This window comes from Syzygium oleosum, unplaced genomic scaffold, assembly GCF_021117445.2.
Source record: "Syzygium oleosum isolate NSW1041296 unplaced genomic scaffold, Sole_v2.1 Sole_v2.20, whole genome shotgun sequence".
Taxonomy (NCBI): domain Eukaryota; kingdom Viridiplantae; phylum Streptophyta; class Magnoliopsida; order Myrtales; family Myrtaceae; genus Syzygium; species Syzygium oleosum.
Genome location: NW_026607504.1, coordinates 6,727,051 through 6,754,988, shown reverse-complemented (window position 1 = coordinate 6,754,988; position 27,938 = coordinate 6,727,051). Strand labels below are relative to the sequence as shown.

The following is a 27,938-nucleotide window of genomic DNA, read 5'->3' as shown; positions in this document are numbered from 1 at the left end:
TTTCGGAGGCCGCCATGGCGGACAGCTAAGCCAAGATCCGGAAGAGAGGGTCTCGAGGGGAGGGCCGGGCCGGAGTCGGATAGCCGCCCGGATCGGGGCTCGGAGAGACCCCGTCTGGCCCCTACATTCCCGGTTCGGTACGAGCTATTATAGTGTTTTACTTAGTGCCGTGCACCTAATCCAAACTTCTTCTTTTTCATGACGCTATTTCCTCCGATAAAACTCGTCTTGAAACCGGTATAAAAGAAACGATCACGGGCCCCGCATATGGCGGTTCATGGTTAGTAAGGTCGGGGATCGGGCCGTGTCGTGCATCTTATCCGTGCACGTGGTCCGTTCCTCGATCTCATGAAACTTTTTTTTTTTTTTTTAAAGACGACTTCTTGATTCGAATATGAGAATCGATTTCATTGGTCGAGTTCGGGGTTCGGGGTTTGTCCAGATATTTGGTTGGCTTTTTGCGAAATTCCTCTCGCTTGATATTTCTTCGCAACGTGTGGCGCGCATGCCCTCCCCAAAGGAAATTTTACAGATAAATGTCGAATAAAGCAATTATTTCTTTTAATTTCGCCAAGAAAAAAGGGCAAAAAAAAAACTAAATAAAAATAAAGAGGACGGAACGAAAATGCAAACATATATACAACGCACGGACGCACTCGCTTCTTCTTCTTCGTCTTCTTCTCCGAGCAACCGGTTCTCATTTCCTCCTCCTCCGCCACCGCTTCGGGTTGCAGAAAATCGGTGCCCGCCGTCCATGGCTCTTCAAGCTTGTTCTCTCGCCGTCGGCGTGCCGTCCCTCGCGCCGCCGCGTCTCCGCCGCTCCCGCCCCGGCCCCTGCCCCGTCGTTCGAGCCAAAGGTACGGGCCGTTTCTCTTCGTTCTCTTGTTTACGCAGTACGTGGTATCGGCAGAGGGGGAGAGTAAAATTTCCGACTTTGTGCTCGGAGCGTTGGTTTTTTTTTTTTTTTGGCGGTTCGCTTAACGCGGCTTGGTTTCTGCGTCGCCGTAGTGCCGCCGTGTTCAATCGGATAGCTATCTGCAGAAGATGAGCTCCCGTAGTTTCGCTCATTTTTCGCTTGCGATTACGGCATACGTGCTTTGAGCTTCGCTTTTCTCTGTTGCGAGGTTGCTGAATTCAGAACGTTGGCCTCATGACCCGAGGATTTGGAGTGCTTTTTTATTTTTTTGGTTACCTTCTTCGTTGATATATGAGCTGATCGATTTTGTAGCTCCGCGTGTAGCTCTGTGACTGTGAAATGTGATCGCGGTTATAAAAAGTGATTGCAATGATAGTTTTAGGTGTGGTTGGGAGAGGTTTACTCTCAATTTTGTGGTTGTTCCATTTGTAGCTTTGTGAAGATGAAATTTGGTCAGAATTGTGAAACACGTTAGCTAATGCAATTTTCTATCTAGGATTGAATTGCCTTTGTTTATCCATGTGGACTCTTGAGGTGTGGCTGACGAGAGTTTCTTACATCCGATTTTCGATTCTCTTGTTGAAATTTTAATCAGTAGAATTGGGGGAAAGGAGAGGAGAGTCACAGGGGTGAGGGGGAAAAACTAGGAGAGAGAGGGAGCTCTAATCCGGATCAAAACACGAGCCCACCTTTTACTCTTAATTTTGATGAGTAATTGCTGTGACTAATCGATTCTCGTTCCCTCATAGTAACTCCTGACCAATGCACGTGTCTTGGCTTCAATAGTCAAAACTCAAAAAATTGCTGCTTTTCCCCATTTGGTTTGTTTCTTCTTCCACTTCACTTCGCACTAACAAAAATTTTATGGGTTGTTTTCCAGTGGAGCCAACAGAGAAGTCTGTTGATATAATGAGAAAGTTCTCAGAGCAGTATGCACGCCGATCAGGAACATATTTCTGCGTTGATAAGGGTGTGACTTCTGTTGTTATTAAGGTATGTAGAACCTATGTATGCGGCTGGTTTTTATGATTCAAGTGCATTTTCTTTTTCTTTACCCCTTCATTTGGGTTTGAATTCTGAAAAGTTTTCGTCTGTGTATTCTCCTAGTGGGTCGATCAGTGTTTTCATCTGTCTGTAATATACCTGTTATGCTATGTCTAGGCCTTCATTGTAGTCGCCTTCTGATTACTCTCCCAAAACAAGAAAAATGAAAGTGCCAAGTGGTGCCATACACCATTTATCCATCGTTGCCAGTGCCAAACTACCGTTTGTGCACTGATATCAGGAATTAACTAGGTCCTAGTCTTCTTCTGGCAGCTTGTCACTCCGTGTGAGCTTAGATTAGTGAAACACCTCTGTGGAATTCAATTGTGTGATGCTTTCATCTGCTGCATCCTACTGTATGAATGAGTTCTTCAATTTCACCGATTTATTAAAGCTCATCACGTGCTCTGTAATTGCTACGAGTTTGTTTTGCCTATTATCTCAAACGAAAACAAAGAATTTTGTAGTTTTAACGTGCGTCATGGCCAATTTGAGCTTCAATTGGAACTCGGCTTGAGTAATAGGTAGGCTTCTATGTAGTGTATAATTCAATATGAGCATCTGCTACTGAATACAAAATTGAAGATCTTGATAGATGGAAGTTTACCATTTAGAGATGCAGTAACTATGACGGGTAAAGCATCATTCGCTCTTCTTTACTAAAGAGTAAATTATCTACTTGGAATGTAGTGTCACCACTCAAACCCAACTCTTTGAAATCTGATTATTTATATTCCTTTTAAAAATCTGAAGTTGCTTTTCCAAGTTAATTAATAAATTTCTTCTTTGCATCAGTTAATTACTTCTTGAGATAAAGAAATCGGAGCTCAACTATGGGGGAAAATGTGTGATTAAAAGATTGTGGATCTAACATCAGAGATGAAACAATGTGCACAGAAATCCCTAATTCTATGACTATCATCTGTTACTTCCTACATTATGAGTTTGTTTAGGGCTTTCAAGTGCTCGTTTGCTAATGCAGAATCTATGCATAGTTAACTCCTATTGGAATTTCAACAGGGACTGGCTGACCATAAAGACACATTAGGTGCACCGCTTTGCCCATGTAGGTAAATACATGCGAAACAACCTTGCCTTCTTGTTTAGATTGTTTTATTACTTCAACATCCATTGGAAATGTATATGAAGAGATATACATAGTCGGTGTTATAATTTAAGGTTCAACTCACTGAACCACAGGCATTATGATGACAAAGCGGCAGAGGTAGCTCAAGGTTTTTGGAATTGTCCTTGTGTTCCAATGAGGGAGAGGTAGAGTATATTTTAATGCTATTGACTGATTTACTGTATATTAATGATGTGAAAGTTTGCAACGTTTTTCTGGTTATGTTTATCTAGATAAATCTTCCTCTTCTGTTGTAAAACCAAGCTGGTTGAGAATGGGAGTTGTCAATTGATTGCTGACAGTATTAATTGACTATGATGGTAGAATGGTTTTTTTTCCTTCATTTGTGTGAGAATATAATGGATACTTGTGCTGCCTTACAGTAGGTATAAACTTAATAGGATTAATTTAGATTTGTAATAATGATGTGAATTGACTTTATAACCTTGACCAGCATTGGATTTATTCCCTTATAAGAATTTTTTGTTTCCTGGACTATTTAGACTATCATCGTGTTATAGAACAATCCAAATTAATTAGCAATCACGTACCTTTTTTGTAATTTTTTTCTTTTTGGGGGGGGGGAAGGCTAAATCCCCCAGAATTTGCATACCTCACTTAAGTTGGTCTCTGTGGACCTGGTGTCCATTGTCATAGGAGAGAGATGAACGTTTTCACTAGGATTCTTTGATGGCGCATGAGATTATCCATGTGACTTTTCCCCGGAAATAGGTCATGGTTTTCTCTCTGCTCAAAATTTATAACCTTGCTGGTTACTCTGGCAGGAAAGAGTGCCACTGCATGCTCTTCCTCACTCCAGAGAATGATTTTGCTGGCCAAGATCAGGTGAATTATCTATGTTACTAAGCACGTGTTTTGAATCAGTTGATAAATTAGCTTGGTATCGTGAGCTCATATGAGAGTGGATGGATAAAAATATTGAGGACATTCTAACTTTCAGATGCTATTCTTTCCTTCTGTGCAGGCCATTTCGTTGGAGGAAATCAAGGAATCGACTGCAAATATGTGATGCTATGCCATGTAGTTGACTTGTTGTGAGATCTCAACCTGATTTCGAACCCTTGTTAGAAGAAAATGGACATACTACTGAGAACGAAAAGGAGCAGCAGTTTTTAAGCCCTCCATTGTATATTTTGTATGCTAGCCTACTGTCACACTTGTTATCTGAAAATGGAGCTTTGGTTTCCTCTCACAATTTTCTTAACACTAAAATCTGGTTGAAGACTTTTTCTGGTCTCCACTCTCAAATTTGGTTTGTGGTGAACTTCGAAGCACCATATAGCGCGGCATAGACATACTCTTTGGTTATTGAGGATCACTTCCTATCGTCGTGGATCATGATGAGCTAAATGCTGTTGGGTTAACTGTCTGACCGATGATCAATTGGCTGCAACTGATTGCATCACTGGATCGGATTAAATCAGTTGACAATATGCATTTGGCTGGACATATGGTTGACGTCGCTTCGAGGATTGAATCCTTCTTTTAAATCAGTATGCTTTGAAGATTGAACTTTGCTTATTAAAACAAAAGGGTTTTTTCGTTCTCAAAATCTGAAAGCCCATGGTGTGCAAGTACTCAAACATTTGCAATGGATGTCATTATTCCTGTGCAGTTTCTGCAGGTCCTTCAACAGTTGGCTTAAAAATTCAGAACAGACTTTTTGCATGAACTCAAGACGATTTGCTACAGTTTTCAGGATCAACCCTACTCTTTAAATTGTCTAATTATGCAAGCTCATATTTGTTACAAAGTAATGCTCTGATGCGCCGACTATAGTTCTTCGATCCATTTGAATTGCTAGATTTTTTTTTTTTTTTGGGGGGGATCTCATGTAAGATGTGACGAATCGTGAATGATCTGCTGATGAATTTATTTGGTCCCGTGCACCGGCATGCAATTGCGTCTTGCAATAACTTCCCCATTATTTGTTGCTGAGAACTTTTCGATCTTCCGCGTGAGGAGACATGATGGGGGCGTTGAATTTGAATCCTTTCCGAGCTGGGAAAATTACCAAAAAAGTCATAAACCTTTTACAATTATGTCAATTCAGTCCCAAACTTTTTTTAGCCATTTTCAGTCCTAAACCTTTTGGTAATCACGGGCAACATCCGCCCTATCCCATTACTTTTTGGCCGGGTAGGTGGCGTGGCATTATTTTAATAATTTTTTTCCTTTCTCTTTTTTGTTTCTTTCCTTCTTCCCCTTGGCCGGACCAGCCAGGGGAGGCTCGCCGGCCATGGGCGAGGTCGACTTCGCCCAGATCTGGCGAGACCTCGCCGTCACTGGGCGAGCTCGACCTCGCCCATGGCCGGTGAGGTCGAGCTCGCCCATGGCCGGCGAGGTCGGCCTCGCCATGGCCGGCGAGCCTCCCCCTAGCCGGTCTGGCCAGGGGGAAGTAGGAAAGAAAAAAAAAGAGAAAGGAAAAAAATAAAAATAAAAATAAAATAATGTCACGTCAGCCGGCCGACGTCCACGTCAGCTTCGACCTGCCAAAAGTAGCCGGATAGACTGAATTAGTACAATTGCAAAAGGTTTAAGACTGAAATGACAAAAAAAAAAAGGTTTAGAACTGAATTAGCACAGTTACAAAAGGTTTAAGACTTTTTTTGGTAATTTTCCCTTTCCAAGCTAAAAGCAGAAGGAAGAAGTGAGGGTCGTGATGTGTTGGAAGGCACTCTTGGAGGTTGCGGCTCTTTAACTCCGCCAAAGCTGTATCTCCCTGTCCTTAATTAATGTCTACCCCCAGAAATCTACTATATAGGCCTTTGCACGGCTGGCAGAACAGATTGACCTAAGTAAAACTATACCGATGGAGTATAAGAAAATGATCATTTTGGAAAATTAATTCGAAAAATTAATCGGCAGATGTCGAATATTAGCTTACACGTAGAAAAAATATTCGTCTCGTCACTTTATAAGTAAAAACCATGCGAGGAAGGAGATCGCCGTGCCTTAAACCCGAAAATTCTTTATCTGCCTACATAGTGAATGAGTTCCTTTGAATTGGATCTGAGTGCGCTGTGAGAACGACTACATTACGTAGTTAAGCCAATGGGTTCTTATGAGAATCCTTAATCGAGCCCATTTAGAGCCTTATTAGCTTCGATAGCATTAAAAATAAAGGCAAAAGCCACTAAATATCCTAAATTATATCAGTTAAGACACATTTATCATAGATTTTTTTTCTATAACACCAAAAATCTTTAACTTCCGTCAAAGTTCAATTAATGAGAACCGTTGAAAATCCGCCTAGATGGACGAAAAAAGAGAGTAAAATGACGTTATTTTGACTGAAAAATCATATATATATATAAATACAATTTTGAGATTTTTTTACGTCACAAGAAAAATTTTAGAGTAAATGAATCACAGGTATTGTTTGAGGTTTATGATGTCAAAAACATAGTTCGTGATAAATTTGTTTGATATGTTTATAATGTTTGGGGTTTTTCCGTGGATTCTTCACTAGAAACAAGATGCAGATATGTACCCATTAGGCTAGTAAACTATTATTCAGCCAAAGTGAAAAAGATGGAGAGAGAAATAAAGCGAAGATGTAATGTCTATCGGTATCTTCCAATCATCTGATCCATAACAAAGGCACTTTCCACTACCGCACCAGCAAGAAGAACAGGGGAGCGAGCGCGTCCCACTTCCCAGTTCGACTTGTTTACCTGGGTACCCCATCTTTACCCTAATCTCACCACAAAAGTACTGTTCCTCCACTCACTAATTTTCCACTGCAAATAACTTTTTTCTTAGAGAAGAAAAAAGGGCAAGCGGAAACAGGGGACGATCTTTCCTTTCTGGCAAGAAGATGAAGAAGAAGAAGAAGAAGAACAGGAGGAGCTGAGCTGAGCTCTGGTTCTCAAGAACAACAGCAAACAACAAAACCCAGAAGCATTGCATTGCCCCGGCAAAGACACCAAGAACCCAACAGCCTTCGAAAATGCGAAAAAGTGAATAATCATATCATTATCATCTATAATGCCTTTTAACTCCAGTACAAACGCCGTGTATACATATTGCCTTTCCAAAAATAATTGAATTGCAAAAACGAAAATCCCATTCCACTGCGTGCTTCTCCCGTTTCTCGCTCATACCCACCAAAAGAAAACAAGAATCGACAGTGTGATCAAGAAAGGAGGACAGATCTAGTTGACAGCATCACACCTTCGCCTGATCTCGCCTCTCCTCCCGGTTTGGACCCCGTAGAGGCTCAGCTTCTGGATCGCCCTCGCGAAGTCCCTGAAGAACCTGTCCTGATCCTTGGCGTACATCTCCACGAACGGCCTCGTCCTGGGGTCGCCATACAGCCCCCGATCCGACGCCAGCAGGCCCAGCCCCTTGGGCAGGTTCTGGTAGTACATGTTGTCGAACTTGTTGGGGGTCATCACGTCGTTGAACACCGACAGCGTGGGGTCCTTGCCGTAGCTGGCGCAGGCCTTCTGCAGCCCCTGGGCGAACCTCGGGTTGTAGCTCGGGTCGAACGCGGAGGACTTGCTGAAGCCGTAGATCCCGGAGCTGAACTCCTTGCAGTGGGAGAGGCCGACGGTGTGGGCGCCGGCGAGGGCCACCATCTCCTGGGCGGAGAACCCGCGGGAGGCGAAGAGGGAGAGGAGGTCCGACACGGTCATGTTGGGCCGCGGGAGGAGGCCGGCGACGAGGGAGGCGCGGGAGATCCGGGTGTCGCGGCGGCCGAGGGCGACGTCGTAGTAGGGGCCCCCCAGCATGGTGACGAGGTCGCGCGCGGCGACGACGAGGATGTCGGAGCAGGACACGGTGCCGGGGCAGGCGAGCTCGAGGGCGGTCTTGGCGCGGACGACGAGGTCGAAGGCGTCGCCGGGGAGGGAGAGGTTGATGTCGGCGTCGCGCTCGGGGGGCGGGGCGAGGGGCGCGGCGGAGAGGAGGATGGAGGCGTCGCAGCCGGTGGCGATGCAGTCGTGGAAGAGGACGCGGAGGGTGGCGGCGGCGGTGGTGGGGGTGGAGATCTGCTTGGCGGTGACGGTGTCCTGGATGATCTGGAGGAAGCCCGGGCAGGACTTGGCGTAGAAGTCGGCGGTGAGGCGGGAGGACGCGGGGCCGGCGGAGGAGACGAGGAGGACGGCGAGGAGGAGCGGCGCAATGCGGAGGAGGGCCGGGCGGTGCTGCGGCGGCGGCGGCGGCGACGACATTGTCGCTAGAGCTTCGGCTTCGGGGGGAGAGAATGGAGAGGAAGGAAGACAGAGGGAGATGGGAGGAGTGAGAGTCGCGCACTGGGGAGTGGGTTTTGCTAATGTGGGGAGGGCGTGCACGTGGCAGTCGGTGCACCGCCAATCACGGTGTGCGTGCTGGACAGCGGGCCCCACTCTTGACAATCATTTTTATGACACGGAGAAATTCCTTGTGAGTAGTAGGGTACAGCATTATTTGTACAGTGAAACCTTTTATTTTGGGAAAATTTCAATTAAGGTACAGCATTATTTGTACAGTGAAACCTTTTATTTTTGCTACGGTTTTGCTTTTCACTGTAATTTTATACCATCTAAATACATATTTATAATCATTTTCATTTCGTTCCGCCTTAACAAACGCAACATGATGCTATAGAACGAAAAACAAAATTTGCCTCAGAGAACGCTTCACGAAGTTTGGTGCTTAATTACATGGCAAAATGTGATAACACAGAAAAACTCTAAAGTCGAGCCATTTGATCACTGGGCGATGCAGACCATATAACTCGATTTCAACTCCGACTCATATGGTCGCCGGTCGTATTGCAACTGCAAGTTTACTGAAAATTTTATTCAAAAATGCTCCTAAAATATTCACTTAATGCTTACAGATGTTAGTGATCAGTGTCTTAAAGCTGACGCGTTTTGAAACATGGAAGGGATGGTCGGTTAAAGAGCGTTGTGACGGTGATGTAAAATGCTCGAAAATATTCTTCAAGAATTGCAATCTTTCCTTTTCCAAACCAAAGTCATCATCGAAAAGTTATGTTCAAAAAGTTTCTTCGCGCATCAAAATCACAAAATCGAAAAAAGGAGAACGCTCCTAAGCAATTTAATAGAAGCTTTTTCTTGTGCATCGAATCTACATTCAACTCACGCAAATCGAAATTAATTGAACTTGTTAAATTTCGCTTGAAGTTTAATTAATCTAATTTCGTGGGGCGCGTGCGCATTAAAATGAGCTAACAAGAACGAGCGACAGACATGGAAATCTACATAAATCGTTTCTCAGGTGGAGTGTTTTTTTAATTTTAATTTCTGATTATTTTGATCGGCTTCTCGTGTTGGGTGACGGTGGTTGTAGGGGGCGGCGCGTGGGGGGCTACGGTGGCGCGTGCGGTGGGGGGTTCGTGAAAAGCAAGTTTACTGAAACCGCACGGGGAACGAAGAAGAATAAAGTAAAACACCAGCTGGATCAGAACGCGCGCGAGACGGAGGAGCCTAAATTGGCGGGAGAGCGTGCAGGTACATGTGAGTGTGATTAATGAATATTTAGTCTAATCCCCCCCTTAATTAACTAATAAACCCGACCATTATAATGAGAAATATGGTAAACAAAATAAAATCTTTTTATTTGAAAAGCTGGTCAAGGATCACCGATTTCGGTCACGAGTAGATATTTCCTTTCGTATCTTGTTGCCTAAAATCATTGTAGATATGTCGGTCAAGCCCATTTCAGTGTTTTTTTCTTTTTGAGATATATCTATTAGAAGTCCTAAAACATATTATTAAAGTGCATTTGAGTTCTAAAACTTGTAAAAAGTGCAATTAAGTCATCAAACTTGTCATGTTGATTCAACTGAGTCCTGAAGTTAACACTGTCAAACTGTCTAACAGAAAATGCTGACATAGCATATATAAATCAAATTCTCTCTCCTATGTAGCATTTATTATTATTTTCTTATTCAAATCTTATTTAAATTAAATAAAAAACTAAAGAAAGCTGAATATTTATTTACAAAAACAACAATAAAAAAAAGAAAAAGAAAGGGGAGTCCTTCTCGTTGGGCATTGCCGTTGTCGCCCATCACCAAAGTGGATAGCGAACCTGCCCTGGGCAAGGGTGACTAGTGCTCGCCCGCGACCCTCGCTAAGACCAAGCAAGGCTCACCCAGATCTCGGCGAATCCGATCGTCACTCAGTCCTGGCGAGCGTCGTTGACCCTTGTTAGGGGCTGACAAGGCTCACCAAGCCTTGACAAGGGAGGGTGACGCCCAGATCCGAGCAAGCCATGCTAGTCCCATGTGAGGACCAGGGAGGCGTCACCCAAATTTGGCCAAGCCTCGTGAGCTCTAGGCAAGGGCCGGCAAAGGTCGGGCACCCTTGCCTAGGCCCGGCAATGGGCGGGGACAATGGCAGCGCCCTACCGGCGAGGCCTCCTCTTCTTTTTTTTCATTATTGTTTTTTAAAATAAAATTTTAGCTTTTTTTACTTTTTTTAACCTAATTTAGATAATATTTAAATAATAATAATAATAATAATAATAATAAATGGCACGTAGTGGCGAGAAATTGATTTTAAAATGCCATGTCAGCATTTTCCGTTAGACAAATTAACGGTGTTAACTTTAGGACTCCGTTACACCAACTTGACAAGTTTTAGGATTTGATTGCACTTTTTGCAAGTTTTAGGATTCAATTGCACTTTAACGACAAGTTTTAGGATCTCTAGTAAACATCTCCGTTTCTTCTTTTGGGAATGATTAACAGGTACTTTTTATGAAGAGCATATAAAATTGAGTTTATAGGTGAAGGAAAATTACATGTATATGAAGAGCGTATAAGACCAGTGATCAAGCGATGTAAGATGATATTATTAGGAGCCTAACGCTCTCTTATTTGCTTTCTATCGTTTTTTCTGCCCAAAATCTTGGAGTGTTGACAAAAACTATTGAGATATATTCAGTCTATTATTAGATAGGGATATGTTCACTAGAAGTCCTAAAACTTATCACCAAAGTGTAATTGAGTCCTAAAACTTACAAAAGGTCCAATCGAATCCTAAAATTTGTCAAATTAATTCAATCGAATCCTAAAGTTAATACTGTTCAATTTAACTAACGGAAAATGCTAATATTGTTTTTTTTTCTATCCCACGTGGCTTTTTATCATTATTTTAATATTAATTTAATTTAAATTAAATTTAAAAAATAAACTAAAAAAAGGGAGGAGGAGGACAGGAGGGAAGGGAGGGCTTGCCCTCCTCGCCGTCCACCATCGCCGAGAGGGGCCGATGAGGGTGGGGGGACAACGGGCGTGGGTCGCCAAGCCCCAGCCACGGGCTGGCGACCCTTGCCGATGGTAGGCAAGGGCTTGCGGGCCCTCCCCCAGATCGAGCGAGGGTCACCGGCCCTTGCCCAAACTTGGCCGAGGGTTGCCAATGGCGGCCAACCCTCGCCTTATTTGGGGGAGGGCCGCCACTGGGGGGGGGGGTCGGCTGCCACTGGCGACCCTCACCCGATCTGGGGGAGGGCTGCGACCCCTCACCGAGATCTAGGTGAGGGCCCACAGGCCTTTGCCAGCGGTCGGCGAGGGTCGTTAGCCCTTGGCCGGGGCTCGACGACTCCCGCCTGCCGTCCAGCACCCTCGCCAGGCCCTCCCAGCGATGGTGGGGCGGTGGAGGCGGGAGGGCAAGCCCTCCCTCCCCGCTTGTCCTCCTCCTCCCTTTTTGTTTTTTTAGCTTATTTTTTAAATTTAATTTAACTAAAAGTAGTAGTAAAAATCAAATTTTTGCCAAAACGACGTTGTTTTAGTCACGTCATCGCCGCGTAGAAGAAAGAAAATATTAAAATAAGATATGTCAGCATTTTCCGTTAGTAAATTTGACAATGTTAACTTTAGGACTCATTTGAATCAATTTGATAAATTTTAGGATTTGATTGCAGTTTTTATAAGTTTTAGGATTCAATTGCATATTTAAAGAGTTTTTTTTAAACACGTTTTATTTAAAATACTGTCCTTTTTCCCTGAGAGCGGGGAAAAAAGCATATGAGTTTTTGGCGCGTATTTGGTGGCTCACATGCCAGATCTGTCTCTGTAACGCGGCTATCTAAAGGCAACATCGCCCCACTCAGCAAAACATTGTGTACGGTTTTGATTAGCTGAATAATCCGGTGCCAAGAAATCAAGAGAATTTAATAATAATAATAATAGTAATATTAACAATAATAATAATAATTCGACAAACTAAATAAAGCACAGTACTCTTAAATAAATCCTAAATTCGGGAGACGAAAAATATGATTGGGACTTCAATGGCGACGAAAAATTAATAAGCCGGGCGAGCCCCCCTACAACGTAAATTTTGCATAGATACCTTCGGGGTTGGGGATTTCCGAGTAAGAGTGCCGTTTGAACTCGCCCGTTTACTTTTCCAACACGGCCCGTTGATCATCGGTGAAAAGTGATTCTTTTTTTATTTTGCTGCTTTTCTTTTTCCTTTTTTCTTTCTTTTGGTTCGGGATTTACATGATGTCAAACTTCGGGTCGTGGAGAGCCGAGGCCACGCAACACCCGAAATTATTTTTGGGTTTTTTCGCTAAGTTTCTAGTGACATTGATCTGTCAATGAAACGACACATTAGTGTTACATGTTCATGTGCTCGACGGTCCCACCCGTGCCTCCAATTTCACAGCTCATCTATGCAAATATCGTTCCCCTATATGTTATAATTTCTTTTTTTTTAATGGGAAAATAACAAAAAAATAAGAAAAGAAAAAGAAAATACAAGAAAACGCCGACACCTCGTTGCTGGTTTGAATGCACGGAGACAGTTGTTCCGTAATAAAATCCTGGGTTTTTGATTAAACGATGCCCTCCGTACATCGAGAAAAATGATTTTCTTGTCTGATTACACATTTACGGCGGAAATAAATTAATTAATCTAGCTGTGCATCGCCCCACTTATCCTAATTATCGAGAATGAAAAATAATATTTTTGAAAATTAAAATAAAAAAAACTATGAAAAAGTTGAGCTATTATTTCATGCCTTAATATTCATGAATTTTGTGAGGTTTCAGGGGGTTTTGCATTTGATATAAATTGAAGGGAAAATTTCAAATAAAGACTTGAAGTGCTATCTTTTTCTTAAATAAGAGCATGATATGGACTTTGTGTTAAATAAGGACATGAAATACCCTCATTTTTCAAATAAGGGTCTGAAGTGACTACAACAGTTTCAAATAAGGGCGACCCTGCCGGCCAAAGGAGAGGGCCAGCCAGCCCTCGCCAGAATCGGGAGAGGGCAGCCGATGCGTCCCGGAGAACACATCCCCATGACGGCATTCGAATTCTAGCAGCCCGACGCACTTGTTGCGTGTCCTGCACTAGTTCCTCTTGACCATTGGCGGACGAAGACGAAGAATCCGTGGAAGCGGACGAAGACCAAGAATCCGTGGAAGCACTCCGTCACGGCCTAACTCTGAAATTTTGCGTTGAATGCGAAAAAAAATTAAGGAAAAAGAGAGTAACCACTAGAGTGTAAGCCCCGTTCTGTTAGCCCAGCCCATTACAAGGTAGGGCCAAGTGAATGACTGTGCGAATCGGCCAATGCAAACTTTCGGGCGAGAGTCCAGGAAGGCTCCGCACGCGTCTCGGCCTCATCGCACAAGTGCGCGACGGAACTCTTGCGCTCGAAGTCTTTTCTCGTTTCCGAGACCGCATCTCTGCGGGTTCGTGGCCCGGGGACTTTCCTGAGCCTTTGGGCCCATTCACTTCATTCAGTGACTTGGTAACATCGGACGCACGAAGTGTCCACTTAAAACACATTATTTGGCTCCTTGACAGCCGATATGGGACAAGATAAGTGAAGTTGGGCTGCAGTGATTTGGTCAGTGCTTTCTTATGAGACTCGTGGAATTAGTAGACAAAAACTAACATGAACAACACTTTAAACAAAGGGACTGGTCTTGTATTAGGCCGTAATTTTCTTGAAATTCGTTGCGGTGTACCTCTTGTTTTTCGGTCATACGTGGCGATGTACCTTAGTCACTGGAAAAAATCGGTCACGCTTGTACTTGTCGTAATTCACCTTTGCTCACAGCTAATAATTTATCACTATGGATAATGATTTGATTATCGAGTTCGTAACATGAAAGCATTAACATTATTCGACAATCGAACTTGATAGTTTAGACTGAACAAGCCGATCACGTATTTTCCTAGACTTGAAAATTCTAAATATTCAGTAGGTTTTCTCCCAGAAGTTATGCTGTGAAACCCGCTTCAATGGGGGAAAGGAGACGAAAGATTTGGTGAATTATATAGAACGTGAACGAAACCAGATTACAGATTGACACGGGCAAAGCCTCTTAGGCATCAGCAAAAGTTGAGCAATATTTCTCAAGCGGGAAAACCATTGGTTTGTCCCACCCCTGTTTCCGAAACTTTATTACGAGTCGTGATGTTGGCTGAGGAAAAGTATCGAGCACCTCACGGGCACTTGACTCTGTTGCCGTGGGTGGTCATGCCGGTGTAGCACTTGCCGCACATCTCTTGGTTCCCGTACGTCCCCGGAGGCACGCACTTGCACCGGTAGCAGCACGTCATGCACGCCCGCATGCACAGCCTCTTCCTGGAGTGGAGCTTGCACCTCTGGTCGCAGAGCGGGACGCAATCTGCGGGGACACCCGCCATGTGTTCGGTGAAATGGCTAAGCGAAAGAGGACATGGAAAGAACAAAAAATGATCATGGGAACGTCAGGAGGGGAAGATGGGTACCTGCTGTGGACTTCACTGGAGGCAGCGGTGCGTATGTGGGAGGCTTCGCTGGTGGTGGTGTCGCCTTCGTTGGAGGAGATGGGGTTGGTGGTTTGGCTGGCACCTTGGCCTGAGCAGGAGCTGGCACTGGGACTTTGGCATACGGTGGAGTCGGAGCCTGCAACGAACTTGTACGTTCAATCTCTACTTTGCAAGAAAGGTCATCAAGTTACATTTAATCAAGCAACATAACGTGATTCAACAGGAAAAACAAAAGTGCCACTATAATTGAGGACAAGGGTATGGTTCGTCTGACACGTTGACTAGGGGCTTGGGTTTTTCTGAACAGTCAATGCAGTGACGTGGTTGACTAATCTTGTCTCTTTGTGAACACTACTAGACTTTACTATTGTCTCTCTTTGCAGAACTTAGGTGAATTAAAATTAGGAAGTACTAAAAAGACCACTTGTGAAGTGCGGCATATATTTTTGCTTAGTAGTCCAGTAAATGCGAGCATTGTACTAGAAGATGAAAACAAACAAATGAAGCCCAGTTTTTGCTGAACAACCCAGCACTGTATTCCTACTTCTCCAAGGCGCCAAACATTGATGCGCATAGAATGAGCTTTATACACATTTCGCAGGATACTACACGTTACCTTCATCCTGGGATCCTCATCACTGGATGAAACCTGTCAAAAGAAGACAACGATTTAGACCACAGAGAAGGCACGCCCACCCTCAAGTAGGAGGTGAGAGAGAGAGAGAGAGAGAGAGAGAGAGTACCCTTGTGGTTATCAGGAGGAAAGTGGCCAACAAGAAGAGCACGGCTTTGAAGGCCATGGGGAATGGCAACAAAAGAGGCTGTAACTTCAAAGAGATGAGATCAAAGAGCTTCTCTTTTGGATGATTAATGGAGGAAGGGAGCGACTGTATTACCAGCTTTAAATAGAGCAAAGCTCGCAGAGAGAGGAAGACAGACTGAGAGTGAGATATTACGAGAGGAGGTGGCGTGGGCGGGTTCAGTCAAGTGTAGGACAGCTGGGAGCAGAGTACACTAGTTATGGCCTTTGATGTCAGAAATCTGACTATAGATTACACCCCCCACATGTCCCAATATCTGTCTCTATTATCTATCTACAGTATTCTAGCTCTACACAGGTTTTTTATTCATATTCTTGTACAGCGTACACGAGGAGGTCTCTCCTTCTTCGGTAATTGCAAGCAGCGATTGTCTTTGACAGCTGCTCTTTTTGCAAGATAGTAAGGTGATGTCGGATATAGTGACAGCTTTGATCCCTCTCTCTCTCCCTCTCTCTTCCTTTCTTTATACGGGGGAAACGCTGCATTTCTTTAATCATGTTTTTACAGAGTCGAAGTTTGGTAATGGAAGTGAAGATGGACGACACCGATGCCAGTGGTGTTATCCGTGACCTGAAGTCCCTTTCACACTCTTCCTCCCTCCCTCTGCGGTGAATATTAATGGCGGGATAGCATATTTACGATTCTTTTCCGAACCGCAAGCCTTTGCTGACAAGAGTCTTTTCTCCCTGAGCATTGGTTTTTTCTATTTCCAGTAAGTCAGATTTTGGTTCTTGACAAATGGTATTATATTGACACTAGGATTGATCTAGAGAGACCTACAGGGCTAATGATGCCAGGCTACCTGCCCCGGAAACAGAACTGAGATTTGAGCAGTAGCCGGGGGTGGGATTCTCTCGTTCTACTCTTCAATCTGTCTCCCTCCACATGTGATGTCATATGCATTGTCTACCCTGAGATGGTCAATGTGCGTTTTTAGGTGTTTTCCATTTGTCTTTTTCTTCGCGGGGAAGATGGTCGATGTGCTGGGAGCAAGCAAGATCGGCTAGATTCAATTTCCAAGCGAAACATGGGCCTGGAAACTTCTCTCTGCATGTGCATTCGCCAATTGCAAGTCACATGCATGAGGGAAGAATGATATTAGAAGTGCTAAAAGTCGTGTACGGCAAAATTTTCACCGGATTACTTTCAGTGTCAATTCTGAGAAAAAACGCCCAGCCAAAATAAGCATGTGGCATTCATAATTAAAATTTTATAAAGTTGGCACTAAAAAAAAAAATCAATCCGGGTGACATTTTCATGTGTACATTTCTCCCTCCCCTCCCTATACATCATTTCTTCCCTTTTCTCCCTTCCGCACCTTCACTACTTCATACTGTTCATGTGCACGGACTACTCGACTACATGGTCACCGACGCTCACCCATCACCACCCAGACCTACAAGCCGCACCACAATCTCAGCAATCAACGCCTGGCCATCTCCCTTGCATCCTCGCAGATGCGCTCATACAGTCCCTCCATAGACATACACACAAAGAACACTTTCATCTCACAAGCTATCTGTTCTCTAAGTACGAGACCTCTCTCTTGAGTCTTCCATGTTCATTTGAGCTTGATCTTAGGCCTTCTCGAATGCCATTTTCGTGGTGCGACCCACTGTGCGTCCCGCCTAATCGAAACTGGACAGAACAAAGCAAGATGAGGTCGAGGCTATTCAAGGCAGATTTGACCATTCCGAGAGTGTTTGCTGGGTGTACGAGCGTCGTTAGGGATAGGGCTATGAGGATGAAGCATTGCCATGAAGTGGTTTACTGACGAAATACCCAAAATCGAAGGAAAATGCAAAACCAGAGTCTCTCGGGTCCTTCTCACCGAAGCCGATTTAGGGGAAACCAAGGCTTCCATGGCTGTCTCAAGGCCACTAGAGGCGGCGAGGGGGCCATTGCCAATTAGTGGAAGAGGGATTGGGATCGAAGGTGGAGGAGGGGACGACAGAGGACTTGGCGTAGGAGAAGCGGGTGTGGCGAGAGACGGAGAGAGCAACGAGGGTGCGGACAGGCGGGAACCACTCGTGGCTCTAGAGGAAGATATTGGATTCGTTGACGGGTTATAGAGAGAGGGCGAGACATGATATGGTTAATATTCGTGAGAGGAGTTCTATTCAATCAAGATCACTTGGATGTTGTAGAGCTCGATGGAAGAAATGGAAAAAAGAGAGAGAAACACCGCGCTTGAAATGTAAATTGCTATAGCTAAGGGAATTGAAAGTACAGTATATGAAAGTAAAGATAATTGAAAGATGACATTTTGATTGTGTGTTCGCAGGGGGGCCTTTTTCTGGATATTGGATGGTATTTATACTGTGAGCATGATAACCGTTTTTCTAATGCCATCTGCCAGATCATATCCAATAACCACCGTTGATCTTATCTTCGCCGTTTATTTTTATGATATTTATCCATTAACTGTCATCGATCTTTTCTTTTCCTTCATCTTTCTGACATCTGTCGATAACCGTTTATTTGACCTCGTCTTTGCTTTGACACCTGTCCTTTGGTGTTTGGTAATCGTCGTCGATTTCTTCCTTGTCTTGACATCTGTCCTTCTCTATGAAATAACCGTCATCGATCTCTTTTCTATTCTAACACCTGTCCTTATCATGAGATAACAGTCATCAATCTCCTCTTTGTCATGACACCTATCCTTCCCCACAAGATTATTGTCATTGATCTCTTTTCTATTTTAACATATGTCCTTCCGTGTCAAACCATCACTAAGTGCACATAGAACCACGTGCCTCTTTTCTTATCGACAAGTTTGATGGCCTGGTCTTCTCTGAACAATTTTCATCGACAATCTACAGTACGAAAACTCAGGCGGCACTTATCTACTCCATGATTCTAGTCTTTTCAATTTCAGATTCTTAAATTTCTCGTCAGGATATTTTAGTGATTGCCAGCTGTATGCTGCTGCAATCAACTTTTTATGGCTTGCGTCACCCTTCAACAATCCTTATGTATTTTGTCGCTTTGTACATCCCCTAATTTAATTTAATTTTTACTGTCGACGACCTAATTAATTATTGGTGTCAACAGATAGGAATATGCAAACTCTCTTCCACTCTCTTTAAGAATAACTTCTTCCTTCTATCGTGAACTTCTGGTCAATCGTTTGAGAGCAATTTATGAATCTACAGTGTTAGAGTCGTCCTCTTTCATTAATGGTTAAGACTGCACACGCAAAAAATTATTGAATTCATTTTTAATCACCATAGCTAATGGAGATGCATTCATATTCAATCCTGGCCAAAAGAAGGAGAGGTCATCCAGGACAAAGCTAAATCCCCAGACGCTGCTGGATCTCCAGGATCATCGTCGACCTCTCGACTTGACTTGTCTTTTGGACTATTCGTGGAGGATCAGATCTCCTTCCATTGTACAATTATCACATGCATCGAGTGCATGCATTCAAATGAATCTAGTGGAGTTCTAGAGATTCAAGCTTGGAATTCGTCAAATTTGATGGTTTATAAGGATCTAGAGCGGGTCTCCAACGTCACCTATGAGAAGGCTGATTGTTAAACTGTGAACTGCAGATCTTAAGGATTATTGGATGTTATAAGTCATATGCTTATATCTCTACATTAAGTGTGGAGATTTCATTGGGTCCACTGTGAAGAAAGAAACTTTCTTTCACTAGCGCTGACGCTGTCGATCTAATGATTTCCGCAGAGATTTTCTTTATCCTGACTAACACATTCTAGATGGACTTACGATCGCCGTTGCTTGTGAGGAAAATGTATTTGCAGACGGAGAAGCTGATTGAAGTCTCATGTTCAATTACAAGTTAGTTTGATCATTTTGAGGAGTTAAAAGACTTTGTGTAGGCTTTTGCTTTCCCAAAGACGAAAGCCTGTTCTTTGACAAGTGAAACTATGCCTTCATCATCCCATATGGATCTTATTTCATGACCAAAGTAGCTCAAAGCACCAAACACTACACAACATTAGAAGTAAACCAACCACATCCAGACAACATGAAGCAAAGGCCAATAACATTTTCTTTTTCAGATTTAAAGGGGAAACATTAGGCTCTGTATGGACGAGAACATACTTCCAGCCGGGGCACATCTCCTCGTTCCCAAAGTCCCCGGAGGCACCCAGCCGTGGCACTGCCTGCAGCATGCCATGCACGGCCTCTTCTTCCGGTGCGCCTTGCACCGCTCCTTGCACGTCACCACGCATCCTGTGTTTTTCGAGCCAGTATTCTATTACACTACCAGAGAGGAAAAAAAGACAGAACTGAGAACGAGGGAACGGATAGTGATTCCCATTTCAACCGCAAATTTGTCTCATCATCGCGGCACTACTTGTGGAAACTGTTATTTTCTTTTCATTTTTTTTTTCTAGGGCAAGGGATGAATTGATTCTATTGTTTACCATAGAGCCATCCCGGTAAACTGCCATGGGAGGTTTCTCTGGTGCGTGAGCTGGAGCCTTGGTTGAACTCTTGCATCAAATTACAATGAATATTACCCCGAGGACTCTTGCTTTCTTTATTCTGGTATGTCGTGCACACGTGATTTTAGCAATAACACTGTCAAAAAACTCTATCCGTTATATCATATTGTAGGTAGTGCCGCATGACAGTGGACCACGACTTGTTCAATTGGTACGCCCGTGATAAGATGAGGTGATCGTAATAAGGAAAGGACTAGTTGGTGCTCCGAGAATAGCCGTGATTTTAGCAACGACGAAGATGTTACCTAAATGCTAGAAGTAATTGTGCACAAATCCTTTCTGCCTAAGATATGAAAGGACAACTAACCAAGCTTCTACTATAGGTTTTGGCCATAAAAAAGATCTCTAAGAAAGTACCTGAGAAGTTTGATGAAATTGCCCGGTTGATTTTTTATTCATGAACGACATACACTACATGTGATTATTGCAATTGATTCATTGAAAAAAGAACGCATTTACAATAGAATCTAAAAGTAGAAATGACTTAGTTTAGCTAAGTAGTCACTCTCAGCATATGCAAGAGATTGATACCCCGGTTGTGAACAAGAGCAACGTCAGGAATAGGAAGAGGAAAGCCTTGAAAGCCATTTCAGAGACAGAAAGCATATATATGCAAAGATGACCAGTGAAATCGGCCGAAAAATTTTGCTATAAATAGTGACAATTTTGGTCAAGAAGTGGTAACTTACACTAAAGATCACATCTACCCCAGATAAACATATGATGAGTTTTTAACCAAAAAAAAAAACATATGATGAGTTAGAATCAACCTGTGCCAATTTGATGCATCTGAGTTCGGGCACTCTGGGCTCGGTGGATTTGTTTAATTGCAGTCATACATGGTCTTGAAAGTGGTGCAGATTCTATACTTTTCGTGTGAACTTGTTAGCAGTTGCATGTTGATCAATGAGACTAATCCTGAGAGTCAACGATACATATTGCGTGTGTATGCATGAGCAATTATTTTCATCGTGGAGGGTCTAACCAAGAAAAGATCTTATCTGCAGGTTTTTACGTAACACGGCATAAGTGAATGGTATGACCGGTACTATGTGCCTCTACTTGCGAAGCAGACCTAAGATTCTAAAACTCAGAGAAGGAGACAATCATCACATACATCAATTGCACGCATTCAAATGGATCTAGTGAAGTTCAAGAGATTCGGACTCGGGATTCGTCGAATTCGATGGTTTATTGGATCTAGAGCGGGGGTCTATCATCACATATGAGAAGGCTGATTGTGAGTTCTATTCTGTTCTTTACACCCTCGAGATTTTGTAAGTCTTTGCTTATATTTCTGTACAAGTGTGGAGATTTCATTTGGTCCACGATGAATAAAGGAACTCTCTTTAAATAGTGCTGACGCTGTTAATATAATGATATGCGTAAAGATTTCATTAACCGTGACCGACACATTACAGATGGAGAAGCTGGTTGAAATCATAAGTTCAGTTACAAGCATTTTGAGGAGTTAAAGACTGTGTGTATGCTTTTGCTTCCCCAAAGTCGAAAGACTTTCATTTGACAAATGAAACTTTGCACTTTATTATTGTTCATCCTCCCATATGGGTCTTATTACATGATCAAAGCAACCCAAAATACCAGTACAAACAATATATGAAGTAAACACAACCACATTCGAACAACATGAAGCAATGGCTAATCACATTTTTGCAGATCTCAAGGGCAAGCAGTACGCACTCCGTGGATGTAAACAAAGTCCCAGCCGGGGCACTTCGAAGAACCTAGAGGCACGCACTTGCTATTGTTGCAGCATGTCGTGCACGCCTTCATGCACGGCCTCTTCTTCCGGGCCTTCTTGCAGAGCTCCTCACACGGCGCCACACATCCTGTGTTTTTGGGGGAAATTAGACAGGATTTAATTACAGAGAAAAATGGAAAAAGAACTGAGAACGAGGGAACATATGGTGATTCCTATTTCTAATGCAAATGTGTCGCATCATCACGGCACTACTTGTGCACACTGTTATTTTCCGTGGACGAACGTAGAAATTTTTTAGGGCAAGGGATGAATTGATGCTATTACTTACCATCGAGCTTTGCAGGGGGTTGTGCAATCGGAGCCTTCTCTGGCGGGTAAACTGCCCCGGGAGGTTTCCCTGGTGCGTACGCTGCAGCCTTGGTTGAACTCTGCATCAAATTACAAAGAGCGTTGTTACCCCGAGGACTCTTCACTTTCTTTATTCTGGTAATTTTTACAATAACACTGTCGAAAAACTCTATCCGTTGCCTTGATCGTTGGCTAGCGCCGCTTGTGACCGTGGACCACGACTTGTTTAATTGGTATGCCCATGCTAAGATGAGACAATTTTAATAAGGAAATGACCGGTTGGTGCTCCGAGCACAACCATGATTTCAGTGATGGCCGAAGATGTTACCTAAATTCTAGATATGATTGAGCACAAATCCTTTCTGCCTAAGATACGAAAGAACAATTAACTAAGCTTCTACTTCAAGCATTGTAGTATCGAGCTCAATGCTCAAGCTCCGTGACCCACTCCTTAAGTAACTACAAAAGTATCCGAAAAATTTGATGAAACGGCCTGGTTGATCTTGTATTCATGAACGACATAAACTACATGTTATTACTGCAATCGATCATAGAAAAAGAAGGAAAGAGAAGGAGTTAACTAAGCAGGATTGAATTGATATAACAAAAATAGAATATAGAAGTAAAGGACGACTTGGTTTAGCTAACTGGCTACTCTCGACTTATGCAAAGAGATAGATACCCCAGCTGTGAACAAGAGCAAAGCCAGGAGCAGGAAGACGAAAGCCTTGAAAGCCATTTCAGAGACAGAAAAGCGTGTGTGCAGGGGGGTTGTTTTCTTTGAGCTCTTGTCGACGATGAGCGAAACCGGATGACGAATTCGCTATAAATAGTGAAGATTTGGTCGAGAAAGGGCAACTTACAAGTTTCCATGGGTGCACCTGCAATGCACTACAGATCACATCTACCCTAGATAAAAGCATGGTGACTTAGAATCAACCTGTGCCAACTTGCTGCATCTGGGTTCGAAAACTCCGGGCTCGACGGATTTGTTTAATTGCTGTAATACGTGGGTCTTGAAATTAGTGTAGATTTTGGTACTTTTCAAGTGAAGTTTTTAGTCAGTGGCAAGTGGAAGCAATAAGAATAATCCTGAAAGTCAACATTTTACATGCATGACTGTATGAGTAGTCAGTTTAATCGTGGAGGGTCCAACCAAGGAAGATCTTATCTGCAGATTTTTACGCAATACGACTTAAACAAATGGTATATGATCAGTCCCATGTGCCTTCGTGCAGGCTACGTGCGAAACCCACCTAGGATTCTAAAAATCAGAGAAGAAGACCCTCGTATTGAGCAATCTCGCGTGGAAGAAATTAAGAGCATGCCAGCACAATCTGGTCACAGGATTAGCTGGCATCTCACACAGTCTGACCTAGTTTCCATACAGACTCGAACGTACCGCCACTCTCTCAATTTTAGGTTCTTGCTCCTGGGTAAAGTTGCTTTCTTTGATTTGTTAATTAAGATCATTTGAGACCCATCAGTCTAAGCAACACTCGTGTGTATTTTGACAGAGCCTACTAGAGAATTAATCGAAATCAATTTAAATGGATGATTAACCCGTTTTTGTATTGCCCCTTTGCATGCGAATATCACGGAAAAGGACCTCGACCCGATTACTCTACATTGATCTAGTTTGTCGGGGGCATGCTTTCGTGTTGAAGAAGGCACCATTTGTGATGATACACATATTGTCATCGATCTCGATCCGGCTCGAGCATGACTTGAAGAGGCGGTAATCGTATCCAAGGTTGATAATTAGCTAATTTGTAATCCGAATGTAGAAAGGCACGAATGCGTGATAATGCATGATGAACAGTTAGGTATTACGAATAATATCCAGTTCACGCAAAGTAGGGTTTAAGGTTAGGACTTGATTAACTTCACCGGTCGTGTTGCAACCTAGGATTGCTAACACCTTAGGTGGTTGCATGTGGCAGAGACGTAGCCTCCTCTATAACACTTTTGTAACGTGTTACTTCGAAAATGCAAAACGTGATTGACATCATCCAAGATAAGATTGCCAAGTACAATGACAGATAATGCGCAGTTAACGAGTTCAATTTTTTTTCTCCTTTTGAGGGGGGAACTGAAAAAATAAGGCAAAAAGTTTTAATGCTTTCACTTTCTCATGTCATGCGAACTCCTCTTGCTTGTTTGTGTATACAAAGAGGATGCGTACAGCAGCCCTATGCGGCGATAGATCCGTAATCTTGACCATTGAAGTTCATGCCAAGCAAATGCAGCATGGTCAAGTTCACATCGGTATAATGACAATCGTGAATTCAATGCATGCGAACCGACATAACGACAGTAATTGGCCATGTTAGAGAACAGCTCTTTTAAGATCTGAATTCGCCAGCATTTTAAAACGATAACAGCACATGTCAATTTCAGAAGAGGCACATCAGGGGCCGAGAATCTCAGCAGAACTTGAAAGATATGCCTAACGGTTCAGAGTTCAAAGATCTAGACAAGGACCTCCTCTTCCTCTTTGAAGCTCAAATTCAATGTTTGTAACTTGAATCCCACACCTTGTATGGTCTCGACCAAACTGGAAGCCACCCCTGTGGCTTGTATAGTCGTCTGTTTCGTCAACTAAGCAGAAAGGACGGAATTGTCAAACATGAGCGCCACAACATTACTCTGGCCAAAAAGAATACAAGCTTCATAGCAGTCCAATGTCCAACAAAGATAAATGAGAAGCATGCGAGTGAGCAAACTTGGAAAGATTGTGGTAGAAAACTGTTGACATGAAGAACGTGGAGACAGGGCAGGGTTGGCCCTTGCTCCTTAACAATTAAACCTTATCTAGTCACAGATAAGATAGAGCTCCTTATTAATCGGGGCCTGCTAAATTCTTATCCTAGGGCAATCCTTCCCAAAGGACAAATCCTCCATGGCTATGAGGTATTGCAGGATAAATCCAGCACTATATATGCTTGCTTGGGGTCACTAATGCAGATGAGTTGAAATACAGTAAAAGGTTCGAACCAAATGGAAAGCGAATACAAAACCATAATACACACTTTAAGAGTCCACACTCACCTCAACACTGGCAATGCCTTCGACAACTTGAACCTTCAAAGTTGCAATGCCCTCAGCTCCCTAGAAGAGAAAAGAAATTGGACGTGTTAAAGCACAATAATAGTTTGTGTACACTACACTACCTGTCGAAGTGAAAGAGCAGTGTGCTTCATTTCAGACTTCCTACAAATGAAATCAGAGGAGAGACACAAGGTATAAGACCATATTACTAAGAAATATATCTGGCCCAGTCAACCGAGAAAAAAACAATTCCTTAAATGCAATAGAAATAAGGAATCTGCAGAAGTTCGTGACAAAAGACCAAGGAAAAACAAAAGGAAAATGAGGTCGAGCTACAGAGCAGCTTCCTCGCACTTGGAAATAAGTATGAGAAGTTTCTAAGTGTTGAATGAGCAAATTCAACTTGCTTCCACAATATAGCGACGAAAGCTGTAAATCGGACTTGGGTATTCCACCCCAGGCAGTCAATAAGATCTCATCTTTCACAGTGAACGTCGCTGCCTGATGCCTGGTTACTCATATTACCAATAGCAACTTGTCAACTTCACCGTCAAAAGGCAGAGGTAATTGACCGTCATACCACACTAAGAGTATTTCCAACCTGAGATGGGACAAACATAAATGGAAGTTAAAACAAATGGGTCTACCTCCAACGCAGTTGTCACCGCTGGGATGGCTGATTCGCTCATTGTACCCTCTGCCTACAGAAATAAGAAGGTAAATATTAGAAAACATCAACTTTTTAAATGAACAGTCTAGGCTCAACATGCTGTCGTAACAAGACTAGCATACACACCCACAGCACATACATATATTCAGCAAGCAAGAGTTTAAGGATCGATATCATATAAGAACTGCTCAGCGAAATACCATTGATTGTTTAACCTATAGAAAGAGGCCTCTTTGTTTGATCATAAAGCTCCCCGATCCCTTTCTTTATCTTCGATCCGCTTGAACAGAATAATGGCCAAGGTCTTTCGAATCCAAAGAAAGGAAATAGGTCAACATGCTTCCCCTTTGATTGCTGGGACTCGTTAACGAAATCCTTCTTTTATTATAAAAATTTCAAAACCTCATTCTTTTCATTCTTCAGAGAAGGGTTTGCTCTTTCTTTGTTTCTTTTCTTTTCTCAATTCCTGATATATAAAGGCATTCTATAACAACATCTACAGTTAACCCCAGCGCTATACAAACGCCCTGAAAACAAAATGACAGTGCCAGCACTCAACTATCAATGATCTACCTCAACAGAACAATGCAGATAGCAACTCAACAACCCACCATCCACTTGCTGCAAGAGAAAGGGAAGGGTGCACAACCCCGACAACCACACTCGCAAACAAATTGCAAACTCACAAACCACTTTGACAACACAGACAAAGAACCAACCACAAACACTAACTGAACACAAGCAAATTCACATCAGGAACCAAATGGGTCCCCGTCGGTGCACCTGAAAGAACATGGTCAGAGTGTCGGAGGGCGAGACCGGGACCGAGACCGTCTGTTGTTCAGCAGCTGCTGAAGAAGAAGAAGAAGAAGAAGCAGAAGCATCTTCTTCGACCCGTGCCTCCGCGACCGGAGCTTCCTCTTCCTCCGACGACCTCAGTATCCTCATCCGGCGGCTCCGATGTCGCTCGCTCGACGACCAGCGGCTCACAGAAGCGACCTTCTTTCGCGCCTGAACTTGAAATTGAAGGCTCCGCGCGCGGAGGCCAAAAAGCAATCTGGGTTTTCTTGGAGATACTGCGGGGTTGACGATGGAGTGGGAAGCGACGAATGCCGAGACGCTGGCCATTGTTGATCGACACAGAGAACTCAGCAAGCAAGAAAATTTATCTCCAGACTTTGCGGAAGCGCGAGCGTTATCTTCTGAAGCTCTGCGTGTTTCGCTCTCCATCCGAATACCCGACCCAGATGACTCGGGGCTGGAGATCAGGGGCAAAGTGGTAAGAGAATTTAGATCAGTAATCGTACGGCTTAATACCGTAAAAAACCTCCAATTTTAGTTTCAATTTAACCAAGGAACCTGTTTTTGTCTCATAAAAAATTCCAGCTTTAGGTTCAGTTTCAATTTAATTCTAATTTTTTTATTTTATAAAAGATCACAAACTTTTACATGAGCCCCAAATCTGCTTTCTATTAACCCTTCGTTAAAATTGCCCTTAGTGATTTTGCACTCGATCTTTCATTTCCCGTGCTTTCTCTCGCGATTGGAGAGCTTGCCTTCGGGACGCTCAAACAGCTCGTGCTTTGGAGTTTTCCATCTCTCTGTTGTTAACAAGAAATTTTGGATGAAGGGTTAATGGAGGCAGATCTGTGATTTAAGTAAAATTTTGTGGTTTGGGACAAGACAAAAAAAAGTTTAAGATAAAATTAAGACAAGACTTAAAGTTGATTTTTTATAAGATAAAAAGAAATTTATAGTAAAATATTTTCGTTTGCGCAGCCGCCATCCTAATTTTTTCTGTATCATCTCAATTTTATCAGATGTCGCCAAAGAGACGGCTTTATGCGTCTTCGCATCACAATAAAAACTGGCCAGACTTGCATGATCCCGAGCGATGCGGGACTAGGGGCACTGGATTGACATGACAAACTCTCATCAAAGAGCCAGGTTGAGCCACCAACAGACCAGACCGACTAGACGGGATAACTGCAAAATCTAATTTAAT

General features: G+C 43.2%; 5 protein-coding genes and 1 non-coding gene across 8 annotated transcripts; 1 reads left to right on the top strand and 5 right to left on the bottom strand.

The window, feature by feature from the left end:
- The first annotated feature begins 67 nt into the window (after window positions 1-67).
- On the top strand, window positions 68-4,296 carry LOC115670175 (ferredoxin-thioredoxin reductase catalytic chain, chloroplastic). Of its 2 annotated transcripts, XM_056320697.1 has the most exons (7): window positions 68-137; window positions 735-857; window positions 1,797-1,909; window positions 2,981-3,030; window positions 3,161-3,232; window positions 3,872-3,932; window positions 4,072-4,296. In XM_056320697.1, exons 2-7 carry the CDS (start codon window positions 755-757, stop codon window positions 4,114-4,116), a joined length of 444 nt encoding a protein of 147 aa, XP_056176672.1. In that variant the 5' UTR covers window positions 68-137; window positions 735-754; the 3' UTR covers window positions 4,117-4,296. The 2 variants fall into 2 exon arrangements, with proteins under 2 accessions (XP_056176672.1, XP_030447244.2); XM_030591384.2 differs by lacking the exon at window positions 68-137 and having other exon boundaries at window positions 618-857.
- A 2,764-nt stretch (window positions 4,297-7,060) lies between these two features.
- On the bottom strand, window positions 7,061-8,350 carry LOC115670514 (peroxidase 63-like). The gene has a single exon (XM_030591817.2). The coding sequence runs from the start codon at window positions 8,282-8,284 to the stop codon at window positions 7,265-7,267; it is 1,020 nt and encodes a 339-aa protein (XP_030447677.2). The 5' UTR covers window positions 8,285-8,350; the 3' UTR covers window positions 7,061-7,264.
- A 5,990-nt stretch (window positions 8,351-14,340) lies between these two features.
- On the bottom strand, window positions 14,341-15,793 carry LOC115670518 (gibberellin-regulated protein 14). The gene is made up of 4 exons (XM_030591825.2): window positions 15,586-15,793; window positions 15,459-15,491; window positions 14,822-14,978; window positions 14,341-14,718 (listed from the first exon to the last, which is right to left on the bottom strand). Exons 1-4 carry the CDS (start codon window positions 15,640-15,642, stop codon window positions 14,534-14,536), a joined length of 432 nt encoding a protein of 143 aa, XP_030447685.2. The 5' UTR covers window positions 15,643-15,793; the 3' UTR covers window positions 14,341-14,533.
- A 5,869-nt stretch (window positions 15,794-21,662) lies between these two features.
- LOC115670177 (gibberellin-regulated protein 2-like) lies at window positions 21,663-23,437 on the bottom strand. Of its 2 annotated transcripts, none has more exons than XM_056320677.1 (3): window positions 23,076-23,437; window positions 22,193-22,292; window positions 21,663-21,991 (listed from the first exon to the last, which is right to left on the bottom strand). In XM_056320677.1, exons 1-3 carry the CDS (start codon window positions 23,133-23,135, stop codon window positions 21,822-21,824), a joined length of 330 nt encoding a protein of 109 aa, XP_056176652.1. In that variant the 5' UTR covers window positions 23,136-23,437; the 3' UTR covers window positions 21,663-21,821. The 2 variants fall into 2 exon arrangements, with proteins under 2 accessions (XP_056176652.1, XP_030447246.1); XM_030591386.2 differs by lacking the exon at window positions 23,076-23,437 and adding an exon at window positions 22,895-23,045.
- A 1,040-nt stretch (window positions 23,438-24,477) lies between these two features.
- Window positions 24,478-27,191, bottom strand: LOC115670152 (uncharacterized). Its single transcript, XM_030591350.2, has 4 exons — window positions 26,717-27,191; window positions 25,911-25,964; window positions 25,264-25,323; window positions 24,478-24,813 (listed from the first exon to the last, which is right to left on the bottom strand). Exons 1-4 carry the CDS (start codon window positions 27,161-27,163, stop codon window positions 24,685-24,687), a joined length of 690 nt encoding a protein of 229 aa, XP_030447210.2. The 5' UTR covers window positions 27,164-27,191; the 3' UTR covers window positions 24,478-24,684.
- Window positions 27,192-27,669: 478 nt separating this feature from the next.
- On the bottom strand, window positions 27,670-27,769 carry LOC115670573 (U6 spliceosomal RNA). The gene has a single exon (XR_008818666.1). It is a non-coding gene; the product is annotated as a U6 spliceosomal RNA (small nuclear RNA).
- Window positions 27,770-27,938: the final 169 nt, after the last annotated feature.

What these genes read in the sequence shown, in the direction of transcription:
- LOC115670175 (XM_030591384.2), top strand. Translation starts at nt 626, where the DNA reads ATGCAAACATATATACAACGCACGGACGCACTCGCTTCTTCTTCTTCG. An exon ending in GCACCGCTTTGCCCATGTAG is followed by an intron (nt 3,031 to 3,160) that starts GTAAATACATGC and finishes ACTGAACCACAG; the next exon opens with GCATTATGATGACAAAGCGG. An exon ending in ATTTTGCTGGCCAAGATCAG is followed by an intron (nt 3,933 to 4,071) that starts GTGAATTATCTA and finishes CCTTCTGTGCAG; the next exon opens with GCCATTTCGTTGGAGGAAAT.
- LOC115670514 (XM_030591817.2), bottom strand. Translation starts at nt 8,284, where the DNA reads ATGTCGTCGCCGCCGCCGCCGCCGCAGCACCGCCCGGCCCTCCTCCGC.
- LOC115670177 (XM_056320677.1), bottom strand. Translation starts at nt 23,135, where the DNA reads ATGCTTTTATCTAGGGTAGATGTGATCTGTAGTGCATTGCAGGTGCAC. An exon ending in AGGTGCACCCATGGAAACTT is followed by an intron (nt 22,293 to 23,075) that starts GTAAGTTGCCCT and finishes AATTTGATGCAG; the next exon opens with AGTTCAACCAAGGCTGCAGC. An exon ending in ACCCCCTGCAAAGCTCGATG is followed by an intron (nt 21,992 to 22,192) that starts GTAAGTAATAGC and finishes CCAAAAACACAG; the next exon opens with GATGTGTGGCGCCGTGTGAG.
- LOC115670518 (XM_030591825.2), bottom strand. Translation starts at nt 15,642, where the DNA reads ATGGCCTTCAAAGCCGTGCTCTTCTTGTTGGCCACTTTCCTCCTGATA. An exon ending in TCCTCCTGATAACCACAAGG is followed by an intron (nt 15,492 to 15,585) that starts GTACTCTCTCTC and finishes TTCTTTTGACAG; the next exon opens with GTTTCATCCAGTGATGAGGA. An exon ending in TCCAGTGAAGTCCACAGCAG is followed by an intron (nt 14,719 to 14,821) that starts GTACCCATCTTC and finishes GTGTCCCCGCAG; the next exon opens with ATTGCGTCCCGCTCTGCGAC.
- LOC115670152 (XM_030591350.2), bottom strand. Translation starts at nt 27,163, where the DNA reads ATGGAGAGCGAAACACGCAGAGCTTCAGAAGATAACGCTCGCGCTTCC. An exon ending in CTCTGACCATGTTCTTTCAG is followed by an intron (nt 25,965 to 26,716) that starts GTGCACCGACGG and finishes TTATTTCTGTAG; the next exon opens with GCAGAGGGTACAATGAGCGA. An exon ending in AAGGCATTGCCAGTGTTGAG is followed by an intron (nt 24,814 to 25,263) that starts GTGAGTGTGGAC and finishes CTTTCTGCTTAG; the next exon opens with TTGACGAAACAGACGACTAT.